Source organism: Atractosteus spatula, chromosome 15 (genome assembly GCF_055471065.1).
Source record: "Atractosteus spatula isolate fAtrSpa1 chromosome 15, fAtrSpa1.hap1, whole genome shotgun sequence".
Classification (NCBI taxonomy): Eukaryota; Metazoa; Chordata; class Actinopteri; order Semionotiformes; family Lepisosteidae; genus Atractosteus; species Atractosteus spatula.
Genome location: NC_142720.1, coordinates 6,380,088 through 6,404,630, shown reverse-complemented (window position 1 = coordinate 6,404,630; position 24,543 = coordinate 6,380,088). Strand labels below are relative to the sequence as shown.

The 24,543-nt window shown below is 38.7% G+C and overlaps 1 protein-coding gene across 1 annotated transcript in view; it reads left to right on the top strand.

Moving 5' to 3' along the window:
- The window catches only part of hhat (hedgehog acyltransferase), a 91,763-nt gene that overhangs the window by 25,960 nt on the left and 41,260 nt on the right, over window positions 1–24,543 (top strand). The window contains exon 9 of the mRNA XM_088933681.1: window positions 12,616–12,651. Coding sequence (XP_088789807.1) covers window positions 12,616–12,651 — 36 coding nt within the window. The remainder of the gene's footprint in view (window positions 1–12,615; window positions 12,652–24,543) is intronic.

The window sequence follows — 24,543 nt, the reverse complement described above, 5'->3', positions numbered from 1 at the left end:
GCATCATGGCCAATTCCTATTCCATTGCTTTGATTTCTTATACATTGTATTCTAGATTATTCAGTGTAATCGTGTCGGCATAGGCACACCAGGATAGGTAACTTGCTAATAATGGATGGGTTTTACAAATATTTTATATATGTTTTTTGAAATTTCACTACTTGCTCTTTAAATCTTAACGTTTTTAAGTTGCTGTTGCAAGACTTGTTTTTAAGTTGCAAGACAGGCGTTCTCTAGAGCTCTTAAAGACTCTGCAAGGAGCACTGAAAATGACCACAGCATGTTACAAAGTAGAAAAAATCCCAGTGGTGATTTTAGTGAAACTCTCGTCACTTTGAGATACTGCAAGATGTTAAGATTGAGTGACCAAAATTTTGAAGTATTTCTGGTGCATGGGCCATCACCTGTAAATCCATTGAACTGAACACAGAAACACCTCATCAATGAGGGGAGAACTTGACCATTTTGAAAATATTCATGTTATCTTTTTCTTATGAGAAATAAAAAAGGAAAAATGAACAGTGACAGACAAAGCTTAACACAACTCGTTCAGTAGGGTACATTTATTGAGCTTCGAAAGGGTCACAGCATTAAAATATTGCACTGGATTTGATGAGTTGAGAGAAAACTCCAGAATATACCTTTGTAGCTGTCACAGTCTAAGCAGTTTTGACTGTGCTGTTACTACACAGTGTTAAAAGATAACAAATACTGGGCTCTTATCCGATTGACTGAAAAATCACATATAACTTGTTTTTCTTATTTGATAAGAAAATTAAATGCTATAAGATTAATCAGGTGTCATGCCTCAGTGTCTGTTATAAAAGGAATAAGCTTGGTGCTCAGTTTTTATCATGTTCAGTTTTAGTTTAGACGGTTTTGGAGGATTAAAGCCTAAAGTCAGTAATCTGAAGAACATCTGAGATTTTGGCAGGATGCATGGAACGGGTTTTTCCAAGTCCAACATTCACTAATTCTGCATGTCATTGGAACCTATGAATGTTTTCCATTCACTTGAATGGCAAATAAGGGTAGTATTCACTCAGCTCACTAAACATTTATTTTATTGAAAAGAGCATGACCACACTTTAAAGACTTCTAAATTATCATAAAATTCAAACTATCCTTAACAGAATACTGATGTCTCATAATAGTTTGTATTGTCATGCATTGTTTATATTCAGAATGCGTTTTTTCTAGATCAGGTACACACAAAGTTGCAATTCTGATTTTCCCTGATTTAATGTTTAGAGTAGGACTGTGCAATTGTATAAAAGTAAAACGTATTATGTACTGTAGTACAGTAATATTTTACTGTATATAGTGAGTCTTATAGCACTTCATATAAATATCCAGTACTATATAGAGCATCAAATATCAGTGTACTTGACCATATTGAAAATATTGGCAATAGTACTGCAAAGCTCCTGTTTCATGATATAGACACAAGACTGGAATTGGCCTCTATGGAAGAAAGCAGTGTGATAAATGTCTGCAAGTTCAAACATACTGCAGAGTAAGAGGGGAACAGAGAAAGACAGGAATGTGGTGGACAGTAAGAAACATCTAGAACCATGTGCGTGTCTGTTTGGTTTATCATAATAAGACATTGATGCAGAAACCATGTGATTTAATAACAGATGGGAAATTCTAGCCTTGAATTGCTCTGTACATACTGTATCTATATTGCTAACAGCGTCCAAATACCAGTTTTCCCACCTATCCATAATAGAGTAATTGATGCTTATGTTAAGGTAAATCTTTTATTTCCCTTTCAACAACAGTGCTGACCAGAATCAGACTCTCTGTCTTGACGAAGTTAAAAAGTGAAAGGAAACTTCCCTTTGTGTAAAATTCCTATCCTGAAAGGGGGCATCTTTGTGCATTTTGGATCGTTCTTTACCTCGGTAGCAGGGCAGCACCTTTGTATTAACAGCACTGGCTTTTAAAAAGAATAGAAATATGTCATCAGCTATGGAAGGTATGTCCACAGTAAATCACCAGGCACATCATCATGACGTAATGCAGCAGAGCAGACTGGAACAATAGGAGAATGTTACATAACCCTCCAGGGTATGCAGCAGGTAGCTCTATGAACAATGTGAGAAACGGAGTATAGGGCTGGGTTGAAGGACACTGGTAATACTTAAAACAGAAGTACCTCAGTGAACATAAGCAGCTCTTTTCCTTCCTTTTGTAGAGTGTTTTTTTCAGAGTTTTACTTTTAAATAAGCGTATTTCATATCTCCAGCGCTCAGCTCCTTTCTGACTCACGTTGATTGCTTATGAGATGTTTTTGTGTTTCTAACAGAAACAGACTAGGCTGTAATGAAGGTGTCAGGGAAACAAAGACGTTTAAGAATTGCAAGACTAGCAAAGGCTTCTACGTGCTTCAGAATGAGGTTTAATTGCTTTCCCCTCAGTCAGCTTTAATAACTAATTCTGACTTGAAAAACATACTGTGTGCTATAAGAACAACAAGAAACATTTGGAAATCACACTGAATGAACAGTTTGGTACTGTATAAATGCGTTTAAAAATATTGTAAGAGTAAATTTTATTTGAAGTATGCCAGTGCTTAATTTCTTCAGTATGTTCAGTATGTAAAGATGCACTTTAAAGTATTAAATATCAGGAAACATACTGTATTTGCAGCATGTTTTCATGTAGCCTTTTCGCTGACCAAGCTTTTTGTTTTGCTCTTCAATATGTCCCGAAATTAAATCATATTCACTTTTGTTTTTAAGAATCTGTTCAGTCAGCTACAGTAATTAGAGATAAACCTTACATCTGTGGAAAATTCCCTCCAGTAAATGCCTCAAGGAAAAAGGCAGAGATAGAAGGGAAGCTTGATGCATTTCAATGGTCTCTTAGTTTACTGCAAATCTGATGAGGATTCTGTTGTAATTAACTGTTTCTGTTGTAAAGATGCACTTTCAGATGATTGCTTTTAAAGGTGCTATATAAATTAAAGAATTATCAGTAAGCAGGTTTCAAGATGATTGTAAAAGGGCACTCCAGCTTTAGCAGATGCAAAAAACTGCAAGACTAGTATGCTGCAGCTTTTATCAAAACCTGCTTTGACTCATGTGTCAGAGCAGAATACCACCAATTGTATTTTCATTAAGTATTAAGGAACCCGATGTCCAAGGAGTGCTGAGGGCTGACAAGCTTTTAGTATATTCCTTGGCTTAAAAGGCAACCTCCCATCACCTACATAAAGCCAGTGCAGTAACCCTATCTATGGACAGCACTGTGCTTGAATTCCAAATAAAACTGAGAAATTTAAGGCGATGGTCAATCCTGGCTTGACTCTTGACCCTCATGTGCAGAATATTATAAACTCATCTCAGGAATATCACCAGACGACATCCTACAGTGTGTGTCCTTGGCTGTTGCAGAAGAGCTGGTCAACACATTTGTCTTTTCTAGAGCCGATTACTCAATTCCCTACTCGCTGTGGTATCTAAATCCACGCTGAATAAACTCCAATATGTTCAGAATTTGGCATCCAGAAACCTGACCACAAACGATCACATTACGCCTGTCTTGGAGTCCTTGCAATGGCTTCCTATCAGATTTTCATCTTTTTGAGATGCTACTTTTAAAGGTGCTATATAAGTGTCGATAAATATAAATAGTTCTCATTGCTCAGTTTAACTGCATAATTGTGCTAATGATTATGCACGTTATGGCATGTGTTTTTACTTTCTTTAATTTATCCTTTCATTAGACACTTTTATCCTAAGCAACTTAATAGTGACTAGGGGGGTGACCTGTGCATGAACATACACTGCAGCAGAGTTGGTTAGAAAAGACCCCTTTGGCTTGACCTGTAGGGCAGAGCTCTAGAAAGATAAGTATCACTGTGAGCCTGTGGCACACCAAGAGCCTATGCTCAAAGGAAACCTAGGAGGCAGAATTTTCCATAGTGACTAGAACACAAAGCCTCTAGGCCTGATACCAGCTTTTTAACATGATAACTGACAATTTTGGTCTCGATTTCTTAATGTCTCATAAGTTACACGTACGTCAAGCTCAGCCTGACCAAGACTTGAACTGGACGTGAGCAAACGCGAAGGAACATGGTTGCTGCAGAAATGTCTTTTGATGGGCCTGGTGGCACCTAGTAAAGAGAAGGCACTCATCTACCTGGACCAGTATTTTTAAACAAAAGGCAAGTGACATTGTGTTGTGGGAGTTGCTGAATGATGTGTTAAACCTCATTAAATCATTTAATGTCATTAAATATGCTCTGCTTGAAAGGGGTGTTTAGCCTCCTAAATGCAGTTACAATTCTGATTCTGGCTTTCTTAGTTCAGCCTTCCTGAAATCTCCTCCATGCAGAATAATTTCACACTTGTATAGATGATCAGGAGAGAAGTGACCTCACTGGACCACAGGGGTGCCACGTGGCACTCCAGCAAGAGCTGAAGACTGAAAAAAGAGACCTGTTTCTAGGCACAAACGAGGAAGAAAAGAGTAGGAAATTAAATGAGCAGCCTTACTATATTGACTGCCTGTCACAGGTCACAAAAGCTATCGACATTCAAACAGTTTATTGAGCCAATCCACTTGCTGCCTCAGGTCTGCTTCCAAAGTTGTGTTCATTAAGCTACCTAGCGCATTCAGTAATGCCTTACTTTTTAACCGCTCGGAGATCAGTATGCCTGTTCAGGAAACCCTTGGAGTGATGGCTTCCTCTGATATCTGATTATGCGTAATTTATTTGCTTTTACCGAAAGAGACTTACATTTGTAACTAAACAGATTTTACTGGTACACTTCAGGTGAAGTACCTTCCTCAGGTGTACAACAACAGTGTCTGACCTGGGATATGAACCAAAACCTTCCAGTTATGTGTCCAAGACACTGACCGCCACTCTACACTGTGGTTTAGGTGGTTAGCTGGGAAGACAAACTTCTTGTTCAATGTCTTGAGGACCTGAGATGTCCAGAGCCCTTTCAGTGACACTTTGGTTGAAACATTGCTATTAATGAAAATGTGTTTACATGCACTGATTCCTGCACTATGGTGAACCAGTAGCAAAGTCAGAAATAGAAGTGATATCTTTGGAGAAGTTACAGGACTGCTCTGGAATTTTATCCTGCACTAACTGACATTCAGCAACTACTGTATGTAAATACTGTATGTTGCTCATAGGTTGCTCTTTATTCTTTTATTACATGACTACTTCCAAATGTCATTCTTATTTAAAGTTTTCCTCATAAAGTACTGGAAAGGAAAATTGAATTAAATTACCTTGGAGCAATTAAAATAATCTGATTCCAAATTACTATTATCATAATTTTTTGTGGCCTCACATTTCTTGTAGTACATGCTGTGCTGTACTGGCACAATGAACTTTAAAAATGTATTGCTGTTAACTTGTAATTTACATATTCCAAGCTATTACAGTCCAGCTGTCACTATAACAAAGGCTTGGTGTAAAATTTATCTTGAACTGATAATTAACCTGGATGTTTTGCTGAAATGACATTCATGTTGCCTAACCAAACATCTATTGTAATTTGACAGTTACCAGCCAGTTAGATTTTAATAACAGAGTGAGAATTTGCCTGTCTTTTAACACTATAGTGTTATTGACAATAGATCTGGTTTATGTGGGCATGCCTCGACACCCCCTGAATCGTTTCAGTACCTTACTAGGTTTAGAAACCAGTAGTAACTGTATTGTTTAGATCAGGGAGTTCAATAATCAGGAAGTCAGGAAAGGGAACTTTTCCTGAGACTTTTTAATACTGGTTGTGAAGTTTTATGGTTTCTAAAGGGAAAACAGGAGTGGTGAGACACTGTCAGCTGAGCTTCGAAGTATTAACACTTGTATTCCTCTCCTCCTTGTGTCCCCAAAAGTATCATTGAGGGTTCTTCTCAGAAATAGTTTTAGCTGAAATCATTAGTAGGACCCTCAACAGTAAAAAACTGTACGCATTTTTGGAACAGGGGATATAATAAATGAAATAAACAAGTATAGCACATCTTGCGCAGTCAGATTTCACACAGACTTCTGCATTAATAAGTAATGGCCCGAGCAAAGAAAAGATATCAGCATAAATCAGTGACAGGCCATTTTTAGGATAAAAATGCATGCTGCTTTTTTAATATTTGCTAATTCATTTTCTTTTTTTACTTTTGTGTTTCTAGTCCACAGTGTATTAATATTCTGTGCTACAATAATAAGATGCCTCAAGGTAAAATCTGTAGCAATTAAATTATCATTCTAAAGAGAGAAACTGTTACGTAACTCTTCCAGTTAGTGGGAAGGTGTTTCAGGCAATGTCTCCTCATGCCACACATACTTCTATTAATGGCTGGGATTATCTAGAATGGAGAGTTTGTTCTTTATTTATCTATCTTGTCATTCTAAGCGCCAGCTGGCATATATAAAAGACATAATCTTCTGGACAATACTGGTATTAACCATAAACACAGCCAACAAAATCCATACTAAGTGTTTTACTGCTCACAAAACCTGAACCTTAGCACACCAACTGGAATTTGAAGTCTATCAGTTTATCCCAGATACATATATGCGTTGCTACGAACAGAACAGATGACAGATTAGTACTAATACAAGCCATTTCAGTGCCAGATTATTTGAATTTTATTAATTGTTTACTCAAATTAATAAAGCGGTCAAAACATTTGTTAGCAACAAAGTTCTTTACATTTTCCTTTTTAGCGAAAGATTTTAATTTTGGCTTGGGTGAGTGACTAGAGCTAAGGGGATATTTTCTCCTGGACTGATGCTCTCTTGGTTTAACGTATAGAATTAATGAGGTACTCTTTGAAACAGATACAATGTTCTGTGGTTTGAAGCGAAGCAGAGATAACCATGTTTGCTTTGCAGGGTTTAAATACTGTAGGCGTGGGGCGATGCTGTGAATTACAGTTGAATAAGAGTTGGCCACTTCAGAAGTGTGGTATACAGGTGAAATTTTGTTTTCTTTACAATGGTGGAGTTCTAGACAAGTGTGATTGTGATGCCTTGTTTGGCAGCTCACAACAGGAGTGTAGATTATCGGCGGGATCCCGATCAAAGAAGCACCCCACACACAAGTCTCTACACAGCATCAGGGGTAGATGATGTCCTGTCTGAGGCAGCCAAGAGAATAGCAGAGGCATGTGTAGGTAATTGTGGTACCGCAGTCTGTATCCCTGTGGCTGTGTCAGTGAGCCAGCAGCCTGCACTGTAAGTACTGAATGTGGCTGATGCAGTAACAGCATGGCCAGCTTGTTATGAATACCATGGATGCATTTGAAAACTAAACAGCCTGTGCTGTTTTAAGGTAGCTGCCCGGAGGCTTGTAAAGCAGCTGGAAGATTAAGGTCTGCGGCTCCGTGGCTTGTATTTTTGAAAAAAAAAACTAAGCTTATGCTGTGTTAAAGTGGCTGCTAAGAAAACAGCACAGCCGCCCTTCAGTCTGAAAGTAGGGTTTGTAGTTGGTATAGCTGGGATCTTCAGCTGAAGGCTGGTTCTGTAGGCAGAGGCTGATGTGGGGGGGGGGTCTGGTGTCATTCAGACTCCAACTTCTCCTGATTGTCTCCAATCCTTCCTGGTTCAGAGCTCTATTTATGTGGGTGCATAGCTACATGTCTGGTGTGCCAAATTAGGTAGGGGGAAAGCTTTGAAAAAGTCTAAGAGTCCTTGGGAAAGGTAACACCCTTCGAGGTCGCAGCCCATTGTGGCATCACTTGATACATATGTGAATAAAAATCTTTGTTTTAACATTAGTGGAATTTTGGTTCATACCACTGTTCGTTAAAAAAGATCCTGGGGTTAAAAATAAAAGGTAGTGATTGGAACTGCAAATGTTAATGAAGGCAAAAGGTATAATTTGCTCTACTGGTGTTAACAGTGACGCCACATCTTGTCTAAATAAAAAAGTGAATCTGTGCCGCAGATCCCCAGCTCCCCAGTTTGCCATCCCTGGTACTTTTCTAGATTCGACAGTCATCAGCATCTGAAGATCTGAGGGAACGGGTTAAAGTGATGAGACCAATTTACCATTTTACACTAAGCTGCTCATGACTTAAAGAAACAGATTCCGTTGAATTATTTGCCTGGATCCTGTTTTTATGGAACGATAGACACTGATCATGTAAATGATATCTGCTGTGTTTTACAGTTGCCTACTTTTCAGCTTCTTTAGCTCTATGAAAGTGCACTTGCACCATCGTCCCAGTCAGTACCATATACAGTATATTTGAGGGTACTTTGCAAGACTGCACTTCCATCAAGAACAATGCCTTGCTGGGTTTTGCAACTTGGTATCATCACAAAAGAACAAGTTTCTTTTGAGCTGAGATTTTTTTAAAGAAGAGAATAAGGAATGTACTTTTCAAATAGTCCAGCTCTCTGCATACTGCAGGTCTTTGGGTTATTAATAATTAACAGTGGTGCAGCAATAATCACCTGCACTAGATGAAACAATCAATTTGATGTTAATTAACTGGGATCTTGCTTTGTGATTTTATGCATAATTTAACATTAATTATGTATTCAGGGTGAATACTGGGCAACCAAAGAAAGGGATCAGTGCAGAACAAGGCTGTATTTGTCTTTCATTCACTCAAGTACTGCATGTTCAATGTGTGGCTACAAAAGGCGACTGAGCTTGGCTTCCATACAGTAAGAGCTCACAGCTGCCTGGCAATTAAATCCATGATCAGTTGCCTTTACCCCCTTCTGGCGAAATATATTGGCAAAGTGCTTTGTACTGTTTCAGACTGACCTAAAGCATAATTATTATAAATGAACATTCTTAGAAAAAATTGTCATTAACCATTTAAAAATACAATATTACTCAATAATAGGTGTTCCGTGCATATCAAGATTTTCACTTAGTGTGACTTTCAAGTGCACAATAAATGCAACCAGGCAGGTTGAAATTTGGCTAAGTGTCTGCTCCAACCACTGCTCCATGGGACAACCCCCTTTTCTCCATCACTGGTGTCACAGTGGCGGCTGGGAAAGACATACTAGATATGTTTAGTCTGAAGGCTACAACTGTTTTTTTCACAACCTAAGAAAGACCAAACTAAACCAAACCTGGATTTTCTTACTCTGTTGGAAACCATCCAATTGTCTTAGTAGTGTTAGGAGCGAGCTATTATTACCTGCTATTAGTTACATAACCTGGAACCCAAACAACCAATATAAGAACATAAGAAAGTTTACAAATGAGAGGTAATTTGGCCCATCGAGCCCATTCAGTAATAAGTAGCTCTCCTGCAGCAGATGGGAGAATAGGGTGAGCGATCATCACACAGAGGGATCTGTCAGCTGAGGTGCAAAAATTACTGTACAGCATTTATAAGGACACTGGTCTGCAAAATGTCCTTCGTGATGCACTGTGAGGCCTGCATGAAATTTACCTTGCCACCACGTCTAATGCCATTGATGGACAAGAATGTACAAGGGGAATTTTTGCAAGGGTAGAAAGCAAGACCCCTCCCTACCACCCCACAAGAATTAGTATTTCCCTTGAAAAAAACAATTTCCATGCCTGGACTGTTTTTGTTTTTTAATGTTCAGGCAAGGAGATGTTCAAACCAAAGTTCAGCTTTCCCCCTCTACTCCTCTATATTTCTCACAACTGGGGCAGCAGCAATTGAGCCCAGATCTGGTCACTTGCTGGTGAACAAGTTTTAAGCCTGATGGCAAAGATGCAGCTGCGAATGAGGTGTTCTTTGAAGAAAAAAACAAAGACGGGAACTTTAATTTCAGCAAGATGAAAGACTTTCCCAATTGGCTCATTATATGAAAGAGAACGGGTAGCTGGGAAATCTGCCACAGATTCAATTTCTGATTGACAGCACAGACCTCAGGGAGGTTGAAAAAGCACCCAAAATCCACCGAGGGCTTTGTGTGGCCACAGCTGGCTGAGTGAGCCTTAGTTTTGGCCCCTGTCACTGGGAGCCTGGGGGATGACAGTGGGAGACGTCTGTCAGTTGGTCGACATTTGAAGTGGAACTGCAGTCCCTATTTCTCCGGCCGGTTACTCAATCTCGGTACCAAAATAAATTCATTGCCAGTGTAGAAAAAATGACCATTTCTGAATGGTACCAAAAGTACCGTAAGTGGCCATGTTGTCGCAAACCCCTGGTCTCGCCATGGGAGAGATCCCTCGATTTGCGATGTGGCCCGGCCCTTCCTGCGCACTAGTCACTGTAATGGCTCATGTAATGTGATGAAGGGGCGAATGAATACAGTTTAAGCAGCAGACCTTTCACTGCAGCAATGTTCCAGCGTGACCTGCATGCAGAGTTGACAAGTAGTATGTGTCGGCAAAACTCAAATCTAAAAAATCTCAAAGTCAAGGGGCGATATTTCTATTGGAATAAAATGAATTGTATTCACAAGCCTGCTTGTTTACAATGTCATGCTTCACCTCATCAACATTTTTGTTGCCTCGTTCTGGATCGCAGAATATGTGCTGCTCATACCTGGAAATTTAATCTATTTTGAGATGTGAATTGGAAGTTTTACATGTTACTGTGTACATTTTACTCTTATTGTGGTTTGAAAGGCACTCATCAGTATTGATTCTTTCCAACAGTGAAATATAAAAATAGCGTTGCATCTCTGCTTTAAGCCCCATGGCCTGTACAGAGGTTTGCTGCAGAGCCCAGTGCAGTTGAGCTGAATGCACAGAAGAGTAAGGTCAGCATGATGCAAGCCACGTACAGTTGTGGCAAAGTGAAATGAAAAATAAATTTGAGCTGTAAAATTCGCGTGCAGATGCACGGAGGTCGATTTTTGCGGCACACTTTGGAAGAAGTGCCTGAAATAAGACAATGTGTTGGGTAGCGATCGCCCTGGGTCTCTGAAGGTGAGTCCAAATGGAGATAAAAGCAACGCTGTTAAAGAGCAACTTGCTCATCTAAGACAATTCCAACTTAGGGACGCTGAAAGATGATGGGTTTGAGCCACAGTTTTTTTTAAAGGATCAAAGCACAAGCAAAGGTGAAATTTATAAACTGATGTTCAAAACTCTTTGACATTTTGCACTGTCCTGCTCATTTCACTCACTTTTGTGTTCTTTGTGCTTAAGCACAAACCTGTGACAGTTGTCTCCAGAACATTGATCAAAGTAACATACAATAAGTGAATACTTATTAGCACAAAACTTAATACTTCTTAATACAGCTATATAGGTTAATACTTATATAGCTGTTTTTTTGTAGTATAAAAGGAATCCTTTAACTTTTTAACTTTATAGAAGTGTAGAAAGGAACCAATTGCATTTGATTGGCAAACGACATGGATTAATTGCTACAATGCACTGTGTTGCCTTGACACATTTTGTATGTGACTTTGATCAAAGTACTTTAATTCAACAAAGTGACCAAGGTGTTGAAAGTTACTGTGATCCTGTATTGCGATCAATGTGATTTAATGATTAATCAATTTCAAGCTTGGATTGTTCTCACCCAAACTAAGCTGTGTTAATAAGAGTCTAAGTTAGTAGTAGAAAGTACTAGTGGAAGCTTTGAGTCAGATATTGATGCTTATAATAAATTTTAATTATTGTATTTTCACAGAAGGGTGCTTCACAGTGCAAAGAAGGACTACTTTGACTCACTCATTAAGTGATTGTATAATTGATGGAATGCAACAAAGCATTACTGTTATGTTGTATCGCTAGTGAAAAATAAAGGAAATCGCAAACAGGTCAGATGTATAGTAAGATATGATTTAAAAAGTGTGGGACTGGTTTTATAACAGTCTCACTTCAGTACCAAATGCTTGGCAACCACATTAACACAGTAAGACTGCAAAGGGTTGCTCTCCTTTTTCAATAATGGGGAGGAGGGCTCAAATCAGGATCCGAATTGCCTTGAGACTAATTAAAATAGTTTCTTGCAGCTGTTAATTTTGAAGCAGCTGAATTTGCCGAGTTCACTTTTGAAGAGAAAAATACAAGTAGATGGGAGCTAAGACCTCTCCTGTAATTATTATATTTCAGAATGGGGAGAAAATGGGCCTCACGCTAATTCACTGCAGTTGTCAGTGTGAGTGTGTGTGGGGGAGATATGGAGGTTAAAAACTAGCAAACTAAAAAGAAAAAAATGCAAAATGCAGAATGAGTCTTATAGCTTGGTGTTCTTGTTAACCAAGAGATCGAAGTACACTGCATTATAAAAATTCCACAACCATCTTGGCAGAGAAAGTTTGTTTTTAGGCAGCAGTTACTACCGAGCTGGAGTGCAGGCATGTCTTCAGGACTGGAAATAACCATTCAGAGTGGTCACATTAGCATTACAAAACAGGTGCTGACCAGCAGTTCTAAAGTAAGGAGCAAAAGAGAAATTGAATGGGAAATTCTTTTTTTTTTATTTAAAAGCAAAACATACTCACAGAAATCAAGTTATTTTCATGGAAACCTTGGTGATATTTGTCCCAGTAAAACCTAATGGGTTTTTCAACAAATTTTGAGCAGCATTTTTCAGTGTTCACCACTAACGGGAAAAGCAAATAATGAAATGCAAAATTCAGGTAACATTTTTGATTTTTTTAAAAAAGAATCTCTGCTATGTGTTGCATGAATGATTGAATCATTATCCACAATTTTGGCATTTCTTTTTCAGGCACTTTGATGTGGGACTGTACCGTTGGCTTGTCAGGTGAGTCACATTCCTTATCGGCCCCTTCTTTTGTGCAGGGCACAGTAGCGGTTTTCAGTACAGATTCTAGCTTCCCAGATTGCAGCACTGTAGGCTGTAGATTTGTATTCTTGATAACCCCGATACTGTACAAATATCCCTCCGGGCTGACTTTGTCAGGATTATGAATAAGTCAGAACCAACTGTGAAACACGAACCAGAGGACATGAGTGATGTGGACATGTATTTAAAACTGGGAATAGGAATAACCTCTTTACCCAAAGGGTGGTGGGAGTGTGGAACTAACTACCCAGCCAAGGTGTTGAAGCTGTCACCTTGGCTTCATTTCAGAAAAAGCAGGATGAGATCATTGGAGTCTCAACCTATCAAATGGGCTAGATGGACTGGATTCTCTCCTCTTGTTTGTAACTTTTCTCCTGTTCTTGATGAGATCATTACCTCCTGTTTTCATTCTCATACTCAAACTGCATGCCAGGAATACTGACTTTTGTAAGGACCGCAGTGGCTTGCATTTCTCTTGTTATTTTTTACAGGAAGCTTTAAAGGAGCAGAAACCAGTTCAATTTGAGAAATGAGTCAGCTGTCTGTCACTATTCTGAATTTCTGAGAAAATCCTGATCTGTCTACTACTCTGATGAGTTGTCTGTGACAAAGCAAAAAAAAAAAAGCACTTTTTTGTAATTTAGATGTTGTTTGTTTTCAGCTCTAGCTTCTGAAGACTAAAAGAGAATAGAAGCACTTCACCTCAGAGAGATGACTGCTTGTTACAGCACGAGTTGATTTCCTCTTGTTTTCTTTGGCTTGGCATAAACATGCAAATGAAATACTCTTCATGTTTTGGAGAAATGAAAAGATGGCAGGGTGGCTATGAGAAATATCTTAAAAGCATAGTTAAAATCTTCAAAACATGTTTGTTGCTGTATGTAGTTCATGACACCCTGGCCATTTAGTTGTTCAGGCTTTAGTTTGGTCTCCATGGTGATTTTGAAATGCTCCTACTGCACCTGTACAGCAAAACAGGCTTTGATCTTTCGAGATTTATTTAACATCAGATGAACTTCAGACAGAAATATGTTTGACTGATCTGGCAGCAGCTTAAGTATCGATGGGTTTTGTGTGATTCCTAAGGTCCAGGAGAACACAGTGCTTAGTAAACTTCAGAAACATTAAGACAAAGAGGGTGGATGACCAGTTTATTCCATTGTTGAGGTGACCTCTCTATGAGATTTAGAGGAAGGTGCAGTACATAGAAGCCTTTCTTTAACACAGTGAAGTTCATCATCTCAGAAACTCAACAAATAGTTGTTCACAATTAATTTTGAACTAGATATTAATGTATGGAAAATGTATATATTTTTAAATGATATTATTTAGAAATAATTATACTGTTTTATACTATTTTAATTATATTTAAAATTAATTATACTTTTTTTAATTAAATTAATATTAACATCTAATATAACCTTTTCCCCAATCAACTTTTATAAAAATATCAGCATAGAAAAACCCTGGCACAGGGAAACAGGTTATGTGCATTATTCAAATTGACGAACAGCTTCAGAAAGCCCAATAATAAACTTTAATTTGCTTTAGTTTTCCATTAATCTGTACGTGGTTTTAAGCACACTGAGAGTTCTTTTATTGTTATATTAAAATGTAATATTAGAAGGCATGCAGCCAGAATCTTTAAACAAGCTTTCAGAGGTCTTCTTGCTGATGTCGTGAGGTTACTTTGGTTCAAAGTTAGTAAAGGAGATGATGACTTCTGTCTAATTATCTTTGGAAGCCAAGGGTGAAGGTATGAGAAATGTTGAAAAAGTTGCAGATGTTTGTGACAGTTTGTGTGCCCCTGCACTGCATCATCTCCGTCTCGGGATCATAGCCCCTCTTCGTTCTTCTCTCTAATTAGGACCAATCTCTTCCGAGTCTTTGCATCGAAGTAGAGCTGTGAATGAAAGCTGACAGCTTTATGGCCGCGTGTGTTGATCTGTAATGTTCCGATGTCAGATCTTCATATCTGCGCAGCTGTATCTGGCATTGACAAGCCAAGAAGTGCTTTCCTCAGAGCATGTCGGGTTTGCCCTCCAGCTCTGGAGATGTGAGAGGTTTAAACAAGACTATGGTAACTGGAAATATCTTCTTGGAAAATAGACAATTGATATGAACTGTAAAAAGCCTTTAACACGGTATCGGTGTAATTAATAGAACGTTGCTTTCTGTAATCCATGATCAAAATGAAAAAAACGTTTCCTTACATCAGTAATAGTTGATATCAGAACAGAAAAAATGGGTCGACCACTTAATTTATTGGTGTTTCTATGGCAGTAGGTCCAAGCTCTAGTCCTGGAGGAGCACAGTCTCAGCTGGTTTTTCTTCCAATAAAGCTCTGAATCTACAGTGTTAATTTATGGGTTAATTGATCTGCTTGCATGTTTAGACTTTTATATATTCCATCAATTCTGAGTGTCAAAATACCCAACTTCAAGTGTGATGTTTTCCAACAACTCCATCTCACAAAACTTTATGCAGTCTCCCCTCAACTTGCTTGCTGTTACTTCTTACTGAACAGTTCTCACTAGCTGTTTGGTTGATGATTCAGTTGATTACATTTCAGACAGCACACCTAAATGCCACCAGTTATGAAACTCCCAAATTGATAAAGTTTTGATATCAGTTACAAATCCCATTCAAACTTTTATAAGCTGAATGCAAATTTATGAACGTGCCTGATGGACATATTTGTAAAGACGTAGAGGAGTGGAATACCAGTATGAAGGTGTAGTGGAGAATGAATTCCTTTAACTTTAAGAGGGTGACGTGATACTTATCAGTTGTCACCGCTGCCTCCCAGCTCTTGGGTCTCGTGTTGGGTTTTCCTTGGGGTGCCATCCTTGTGGAAGTTCTCAACATGAGTTTTCCTCCAAAATCTGGAACTGTACAGTTTCATTTTCATCTCTAAATCCCCCTCCCACCCCATTCACGTGTGTGTGTTACCTGTGATGTTCCTGTGTGTCCTGTCCAGAGTGTTGTACCTCCTTCACTCAAGGTGTGCTGGGATAGGCTCTCGCTCACTGTGACCCTCTAAAAATAAAGCATTTACTCAAAATGTGTGGATGTCAGTCCAATATAATTCCTTTTTTTGAAGAAGTGGTCAGGGTTCTGGACTCGTAACTTGAGGGGTTAAAGTTTAAATCCCAGGTGGGATGCTTAAGTTTTTTTTTTTTATTCTGGAGCCAAATAAGGGCTGTGGGGCTTAAATTTCACCTGAATTGTTCCAGTAAAATAGTCATCTGTCTAAATGGATATAAGTGATTTGGCAGATGCTTTTATCCAAAACAAAATAATTGTCAGAAATGAGAAATCTTCCTTACCTGTGAGAAGGACTAGTCATGTGTTGCTCTCAGAGCTGTTTTCCAGCTCTCCTGCAGAGCAGAAGTGGTAGTACTTTATGGCACCTTGTGTAGGTCAAAGAATTTATGGCCTTTGCTTCAATATGACATCGATCAGGAAAAAAACACCGTGCTGGTGGTCTGCTTGCACACAACTGCTGCATCTTGTTTAAACATCCAAAATCACACTTTAAAAAAGTACTGTTCCATCAATGTGCCATTTCACATTTCTTTTACTTCACTTCAATCTGCAACAGCTTGGGGGAGAGGGGTTTCAGTGCACTGAAGATGTGTTTGCAATTGTTAATATACAGTAGTTGAGTGTGAGCAGAAATGTGGAAGAAGAGTTTTCAGACAAACATATCAGAAAAAATGCTGCCTATGTTTTTCCTCTCCAAAAACATTCTCTCATGTCTTCTTCCTTTAGAAACAATCCTTTCTCTTCGTTCATGCCTCTCTCATCACTTTCCTAGATTTCTACCTTCAGATCTTTACAATAGTGTTCAAAAAATGCAAAGTTGATTTTTTTCTCCAGAGTACAAAGCCTCGCAATGTGTGAATGTATTGTAACCAGCTACCTATTCAGTTAATCCAACAAAATACAAAGAAACCACAAAACACTTTTGGTCTCATGGCTGTCCTGCCTGGAAAACTCTGCTAAAACAACCGACTTGAGAAGCACAGAGCTCGTCTGATGGTCCAGTAAGGGGCCATATGTCACCATATGGTGACAGAAGGTGTGATTCAGGTGTGTCCTATATACTGTAGCCCGAAATCTTCAAGAAATACATTCTGACATAAAGCACATTCATTATGGCTTCTCTTACCAGAGTGTGTCAGACTTAAAGGTTTCTGTACATAGATTGTAACTTGCAGGACAGTCCTGTAAAAAATGAAAGCACCTTTATCTAATTTTTAAACCAGTATGTTTATCAGTTTATTAGGAACAGACATTATCATAAAGAAGGAATTTGTGTCTTCTTTATAATGTGTATGCCTGTGTGTGTTCACATTGTAGACAATGTTGTGCTGAGTACTAGGAGGAGATCGCCACCTACTGGAAACCTGTGTGCTCTATGGTTTATACAGCTCATTGCAGCCTTGCCAAACAATCCTGCCATTCTAGAGCTTGCAACTGGTTCAGTTCCTTGGCTCATACTCCCTAGTCCTCAGGCATTCAATTTTTGTATTTGTTTTTGCTAGTAAAAAAGTGATATGGTTTTATGCTCTGCATTGTTTTCCTGGTTGACCTAGAGCACTGTCAATCTGCCTTATCAGTGCAAGATAAACAATAGAGTTGCCCTGAAGGTGTTCTTTATTTATAGCCTCCTTTAACTAACAACACCCAGAAACAGCAGGGATTATGCATTCATTCACTATAACTTTGAATATGAAAGTGCTTCTCTCTTCACCAAAATATCCACTGCCAGTAATTATGATAATGTTTATTTTAAAAGGGAGATCATAAAACTTCACTATCAAAAACACAAGCTTAAAGCCTTTCACAGACATTAGCAAACTCCTCCGTTTTGGCTGGTAGCCTGAATTTGCCTGGTGTATAAATCATGTCAGGAGACGATTGTAAGTCATTGGAGCTTATTGTGCTTTGCTGGTGCGCAGTTTCAGTTGTATGTAACCAGGGTTTGTGCAGATTGATAGCTCGTTCTATTTACACAGGCAGCAAGTGATATCCAGAAAGGTATTGCTGGATTTATGAGAGTTGGTTCTTGCAGAGCATAGTTTAGCGTAGAGCTCTGAAGCTGCTTCTGATGATATTGGCAGAAATCTTTAATTACACTCGGTCACCTGATAGTGCTGCTGTAAAAGACGTCCATTCCTTCTGCCTTTGACTTAGTGTGATGTCAGCTCTTTCAAACAAGATTTATTTGTTGCACTTTATGCAATTTAGCGGGCTAAACGCATGTAACCCTGTGTAATGCTCTTTTTTGTTTTTTTTGCTGGGTCTGTCCTGATTTTCATCCCTTTTGTATTCAGTAATTGTTTCTGCACATCGCTGAATTCAGAAAAAAGGAGGGCCATTGGAACTCAGGACTTTTATTTCTGCAGCATCACAATTTGTTTGAAGTGTAAATGAACTATACTGTATGTTCACCAATATAAATTCAACAATACATACTACATTTCAGCATCCTTCTGGTAATGGCATTAATAAATGATAGTGCTTGTTTGTGATGTAAATGAGGATTGTTTCAGACTACTCTTCTGTTCTGAAATGCAGTGACTGTATTTTTAGCTGCTGTTCAGTGCATTTCATATCAGAAACATAGGTGTACGTTTGTTGTTCTTAGGTGTTCTTAGAACTTGAACAACATCTATATTTATCCCTGCGCTGCCTTCCGTTTGGTGGGTAATTGCGTGAAGCATTTCCAATTAGTTTAAGAGTTTGTCTTCCATCATGTTGGCTTACATAATAGCAAGGAGTTGCATAGTGAAAGACAGGTGACCTAAATCTAGGTTAAGTGAATTCTGGAGAAACAAAATGTGTATTTCCTCTTCATGTTTAATAGATTTACGTCTGTGACATTGTTTATGTTTCACATTTCATCAATTCATGTTCCGTTAAAGAAAAGTACTCAGAAATCGTATTTAATGTCATCATGAAGAAAGGCTTCATCACTCTTAGTGAATAACCACCCTTTAGCTATTGGTCCATACAACAAATCTTCTGCGTGTTGGTGTTTTGTAATATTTTCACTTTTTAACAATACTGTATGTGTTAAACCATAAGTGGCACAGTTAACAATGCTGCTCCATAGCTCTCGGATCCTGGATTTAGTTCTTGATTAAGCCGCCTCATACAGTACGTGAAGCGTGCATGCTCACCTTCTGCCTATGTGGGTCTTCTCTTAAAAGACATGTTGGCATGTTGATAGGCTCTCCTAAATTGCCTGTTCCATAACAATCGGTGGTTGGACCCTTTCCTTATAAATCCACCTGTCTGATATCGCTCTTCTGTTGCACTACGCTCACTGTAAGCCTGATTCAAGTGAAGAAAATATTTTTGATGATATTTTGAGTTAATCTTAAAAGTGTCTTATTTCTGTTTTTATTTTTTTATTCCTGGACATGTGTGGGGGCATACTGTATATACTACAAGTTGTTGCCATGGGCATAAAAATTATTGCAAGTGGGGGAATAAAATGCAAATTTCACCAAGAATGCTTCCTAAACACACACAAAAATCCAGAGTGGGCTTGTGAGTGGTGGAAGACATTTTAAAGAGTAATTTACAATTCACTGTACATTGAGCTTATGTTTTGTGAAATGCGAGTCTGTGCTTGGGCAACTGAATTATGCCTGCAATATCTCTTCTTTGGTGAAATCACTGTGATGAAAGCTGTGAGTAAAAAAGTTTGTATAGAGTTTGATCTACTGTCATTGGGTTGATCTATGTGTCAGCTCCAAACTACCATGATCTCATATCTTTTTGATTCATCTCCAGCATTTCATAAGTACATGTACAAAAAAGAGGGGGACTATTCATGCAGCTCACTTGGGTTCTAGAAGCTTATTGATCCAAGGAGTTAATCTAGCCCTGTCTTGAAAGAAGTCAGGGTATGGACTGGCTTACAATGGGGACTTGAGCACATTTTATTTCACTGCTGACCAGCGTTAGAGGGAATAGGATAATTTAAGTCTTGTACTGCTCCAGATGTGGGTACGGGGTCCCTGAAGTGGGTCCTGCAGAAAGTGGTTAGGCCAGGATGTAAGATGCTCGTCCAGGCTGGCCTTCTCAGTGAGATGTAGGATCTGGGCCTAACTCTTCCTGCAGGGAAGCTCTGTAGGTCAGGACCACAGGCTGTGGGCTACTGCCTACTGTCTGTGCATTTGCTTACTTGTTCTTAGTTCCCATGAAAACCAAAGACATGGTGAATGCAAATGCCTTGAAAGACCACCTGTTGTTGGTTCCTCTTGGTTGAATAGAGCAATAGATGCAGAGAAATGTAAAAGCTACAAACTTGCAAACTTTTCTTCTTCTTTCCTTCTGCCCTCTCCTGGGTTCACATGCTTTTGTTGCCCAAAATGATGTTATCTTGAACAAGTTAACCCCCACATACAATTTTATAAAGTGGTTTCTTGAGAACTTTAGGCATTATGATGTAGATCATCCTAAAAATGCAGAAAAAGGGAAGTTACAATATGGACCAGCTGCAGTGAACACTGCAATAGAAAAAACAGGATTTTAAGCAGGTTGTGAATTTATGATACAAACTATATTTATATTAAGCACATTCAGCCAACCAGTTAGCACATTCTGATAAGGTTTTAAAATGGTTTATCTTGTGTGTTCTCAATCTGCTGTGTGCATGGGTCTTCAAACAGTCATCTTTTGTTATGATTTTCCTCTCTTTTCTTATCATGTGTACAGTATGGTATTAAGTGTAATCTTCATTTGCTATTAGCAATATTTTCCCCTCAGCTAGTTTAGCTGTCCTTTTCCTCTGCTACATAGAAGAAAGGCTCTTCTTTTTCCTGATGTAGCTGAAGTGGTTGAAGTCTTTTTATTTTGCTTTTCAGAGGTATTCTGCACATGTTCTTGAAATACTTCTATATTATTGAAATCTGTTCTTTAGCCCATATACTTTATAAGGTTGCACAGCAAGAATAACTGAAGTCATTCCTAAACTTTATTTCTTTCTGTCTTTGGCCTGGCCTAACAAGTAATACTTATCGGCCAGTTCAGCACCTCACGCCTGGAGAGAGCTGAGGTGGAAGTGATATTAGGAGATCCTGCTGCAATAGTCCCTTTGTTGTATTGTATATCATGTTTTTCATAGTAATTCGTGCCCTTGTATAGCTAGGTGATGTGCTACAGCTATTACGCACCCCCAATTAGACTGACAGATGGAGAAATAAAAAAAATTGCCACAGCAGTTAAATTAAGGAGTCAAGGTCAGGTTGGCTGGGTTTACGACTCCTACTGCCAGTGCCATGGGATAATGAAGCAGTCATGACCTCAGTTTAACAACTCATCTGAAGGATGGCACCTTCAGCAGCAATGCCCCCAGTCTCCATACTGGGGCATTCATTTTTGGACATTTTTGTCCACAGAGAAGTACACTACCAACTCGTCCACTAGCACAACATACATCAACCACCACAAAGAGCTTGAAAGAGCTGGCTCATGCTCTGTAAGGTCTCTGAATTTACAAGTTATCTTTTTTGTTAATCTTCACGGTATTGGCTTTGGGTTTCCTTTACAGGTTTCCCATCCCTTGCTTGGCTTCTGACCAGATCAGACTAGAACGTGGTAACACTGCTCTCAGCTGCTAATATAATGTGGGTTCATGCTACTGGTTCCATTTCTTATTATGGACTGCCTTCACGTACTGTGTATGTTTATTAAGTTAAATGAGTCATAACCCCCTTGTGCTTTGGTGAAATGGGGCATCACGGCATCTGCAGGTTTAAAAACCCATGACCGCCTGATCCACAGAGGAAATAGTCACAGTCTGCATCAGGCCCTGTAGGCCAACATGGGATTGGGCTGCTTCCTTTTTGCTTGGGGTGCTGTGTCGCATTCCTGACACTCATGTGGGCACATGTTTGCTCATTTCAGCATGGGAGGGGGCTGTCGAAACCTGGGAAATGATCTGAATGTATTGATCCGTGGCCCTGACACAGCTAATTAGTTCTTTTGTTTACCTCATTAGTGCCTTGTTAGTATGCGACTGTTTATTCATGATACTCTTAAACAGAAGAGGAGCTTTGGTGAGCTGAAGAGAACAGAGGGAGACGAGAGCTGTGGAGGCCTGATTAATACTGATGGGAGGGTTTTTCCCCATTGAAACAACAGTCATTATTAACACATGTATAGCAGCTTTCTTTGATGTGCATATTTACCCTGCAGATAACTGTATGAATTGTTGGAATACAGCAGTTGGGGTTTATAAATGTACACATGTAATAACAGCAATGATCAGCCATGGGATTTTTCTTTGTATAGCTGGATAAATACATAGTATAAAATGCAGCTGTTTTTCTGAAGCACAAATTAACACTTACTGTATTAAATGCAACCTAATCCATGCATCAGGGAGTGTCATTCTGGTAAATGACGCTGTAATTAATACATAACGTAAGAGAGAGAATTTTTAGTTGTAGCTGTTCATCACTTGGCAGTAGACCTCCAAAGCCTTGGGATTTAAGTATTCATATTTAGTGAAATTCTTATTTTAATCTGTGCAGGTGGGCACAGTGTAAAGACTGTGTTTAAATGAAAAATACGTAGCCTGTAACCTGTATGTGTTCCCTGAACGAGCAGCTGGGAAAACAGGTGCTTGAACTGTTGCATTTCCTGGCTGTGTCTATTGACACAGGTCCTTTTTAAAAGGGAATAATTCTGTAAGATTTCACATGGCCCTCTTCATGTTAGATTTTGCATCATTGCGATATCACTAAGTATCGTTTAGTGCTAAAATTTGGATATGCTATAATGCGTCATTATTAGAAGGATGTTGTTCCAAGGAGAGGAAAAATTGTTAAGTAATAATTAACTTGTGCTTTTGTTTTTCCAATTGTCCAGAAGCCCCTAGGTAAGACAGCAATACTTGGTCCTACATCCTTTATTCTTGAGCACTATCAAGAGCACAGTCCATTACAGCTATAAGGACACAGTGTTAGTAGTAGAACAGTAGTACTGGACTCAGTCAAACTTATCCACTTCCTTAACACAGTCAGCAGGAAGGCTTGCTTGACATGTTCCAAGCTACTCCAGGTTTTAAGACTTCTTTGTCTTTTTGGGGGGCTTGTCTACGAGGTAGATCTGATAGAAAATATTTTGTCTTGCCAGGTGAAGAAAGAACTTTATCTTTAGATGGTTGGGGGATACTCTAAAATTTCATGAAGTCATTTTAATTGTTTATTGAGTTATTTCTTTGTAAATGTCTCTTAGTTTACAAGCTATCTGGTCTGTTAATTTTCACAATATCAGCTTTGTTTTTGTTTTTTCTTAAGTCTGATTCAGTTGCTCAACACTACTGGTGAAATGAAATGTACTGTAATATATAAAACTTGTAGTAGTGTGGTAATGTATGATGGCAGGCGCTTACATATCCCTGCAGTTTGCAGGATGCTTGAAAATGATGCTGTGTGTGTATCAGCTGGCAGTGGCCTTTAGAGAGGAGGACAGCAACAATGGAGAGATCAGATTGCCCTGTAATAATGCTTTTTAAAATGTAGAATGTTTTAAAATGTGTTTCTGTAGGTATAAAAATATTATCCTCCACTCTAGTTTTTTTGTTGTTTATTTATGTTTGAGTTATTTAACATATCGCAGACCTTGAGTCGCTTCAGAAGGTAATGAGTGTGTTGAGCAGGCTCATTAAAGCTGGCCCCCAGGCCTCTTACTCATGGCTTGCAGTATGAAGTGTTCTCAGGTGTGCAGATTTTCACAATAAGGCGACTCTGCTTGCAAGTGAAAGGTTAATCAGCATGCATTTTATTGCAGCCTTGGCTACTAATGATGCTCTGAGCATCTTAAGCGTATGAGAAAGTATTCAGGCTGTGCAGTGGTATTACAGGGCTAAATCCTTCTCTCTGGTTTTAATCTCAAGTCTCTAGTTTCAATCCAGGTTTGTTTTTAATTGCCTTACATGCTGTCATGTGGTTGGTAGGATTAAACATACCATTACTTTGTAATTTTAGTAGATTCAAAAGCTCCCAGGTTACAAAGAAACACATCATTCACATCCTACACTTTAAAAATGGTTGTGAGTATATAACTAAAGTAAAGATGTCTTCTCATTATTATTGTGATGAATGTGGGATTAAAACATTCCCTGTTTTTGCTATTAGGGGTCTAACTGCTGTCAGAAATTGTGTATCGTATCATCTTTTGAGGGTGAATGTGGGTTTAATTGATATACTGTATATAAATCAGTTAAACTGCACTTACCAGGAGGCAAAATACCAATTTAAAATTCAGATGGATTCTCAGCAGCCACAACCCAACTCTAACAAGGACTGATCGCTTAGTGTCGCTTAATCATCCTGCTTGAGTCATAATCTCAATATTACTGCAGAGGTTATGAATTTGGTCCGTAAGCATTGGCACTGTTCTTTTGTTAGCAGTTGTCCCTGTATGGTAATGATCGACCAGACCTCTTTATAGCTAAAAACAGAAATATGTCAAGCAAACTCACCTATAAATAGGGAAAAATCCTTGCAGTACACAATGTGTTTGCTTTTTTTCTGCACATAGATAACTCCAATAGCTGAAAATGTCAAATCTGCCAACACTTTTATCATTTCTAGTGTTGGGTGTTAATGTACCAAAAACAACTTCATGCTATTAAAAATACATTTCCTTTACATACAAATAGCTCTCTACCAGTCCCATTCTTCTCCAAAATAATGAAATAACAGTGGAATTAGTAGGTTCTCCCTCCTTCAGAGCCCACAGTGAACGTGTGATCTCTGATGCATGAGTATCTGCATAAGGCTATGTGGGATGGTTAAATTGAAGTTGCTACACAGTCCT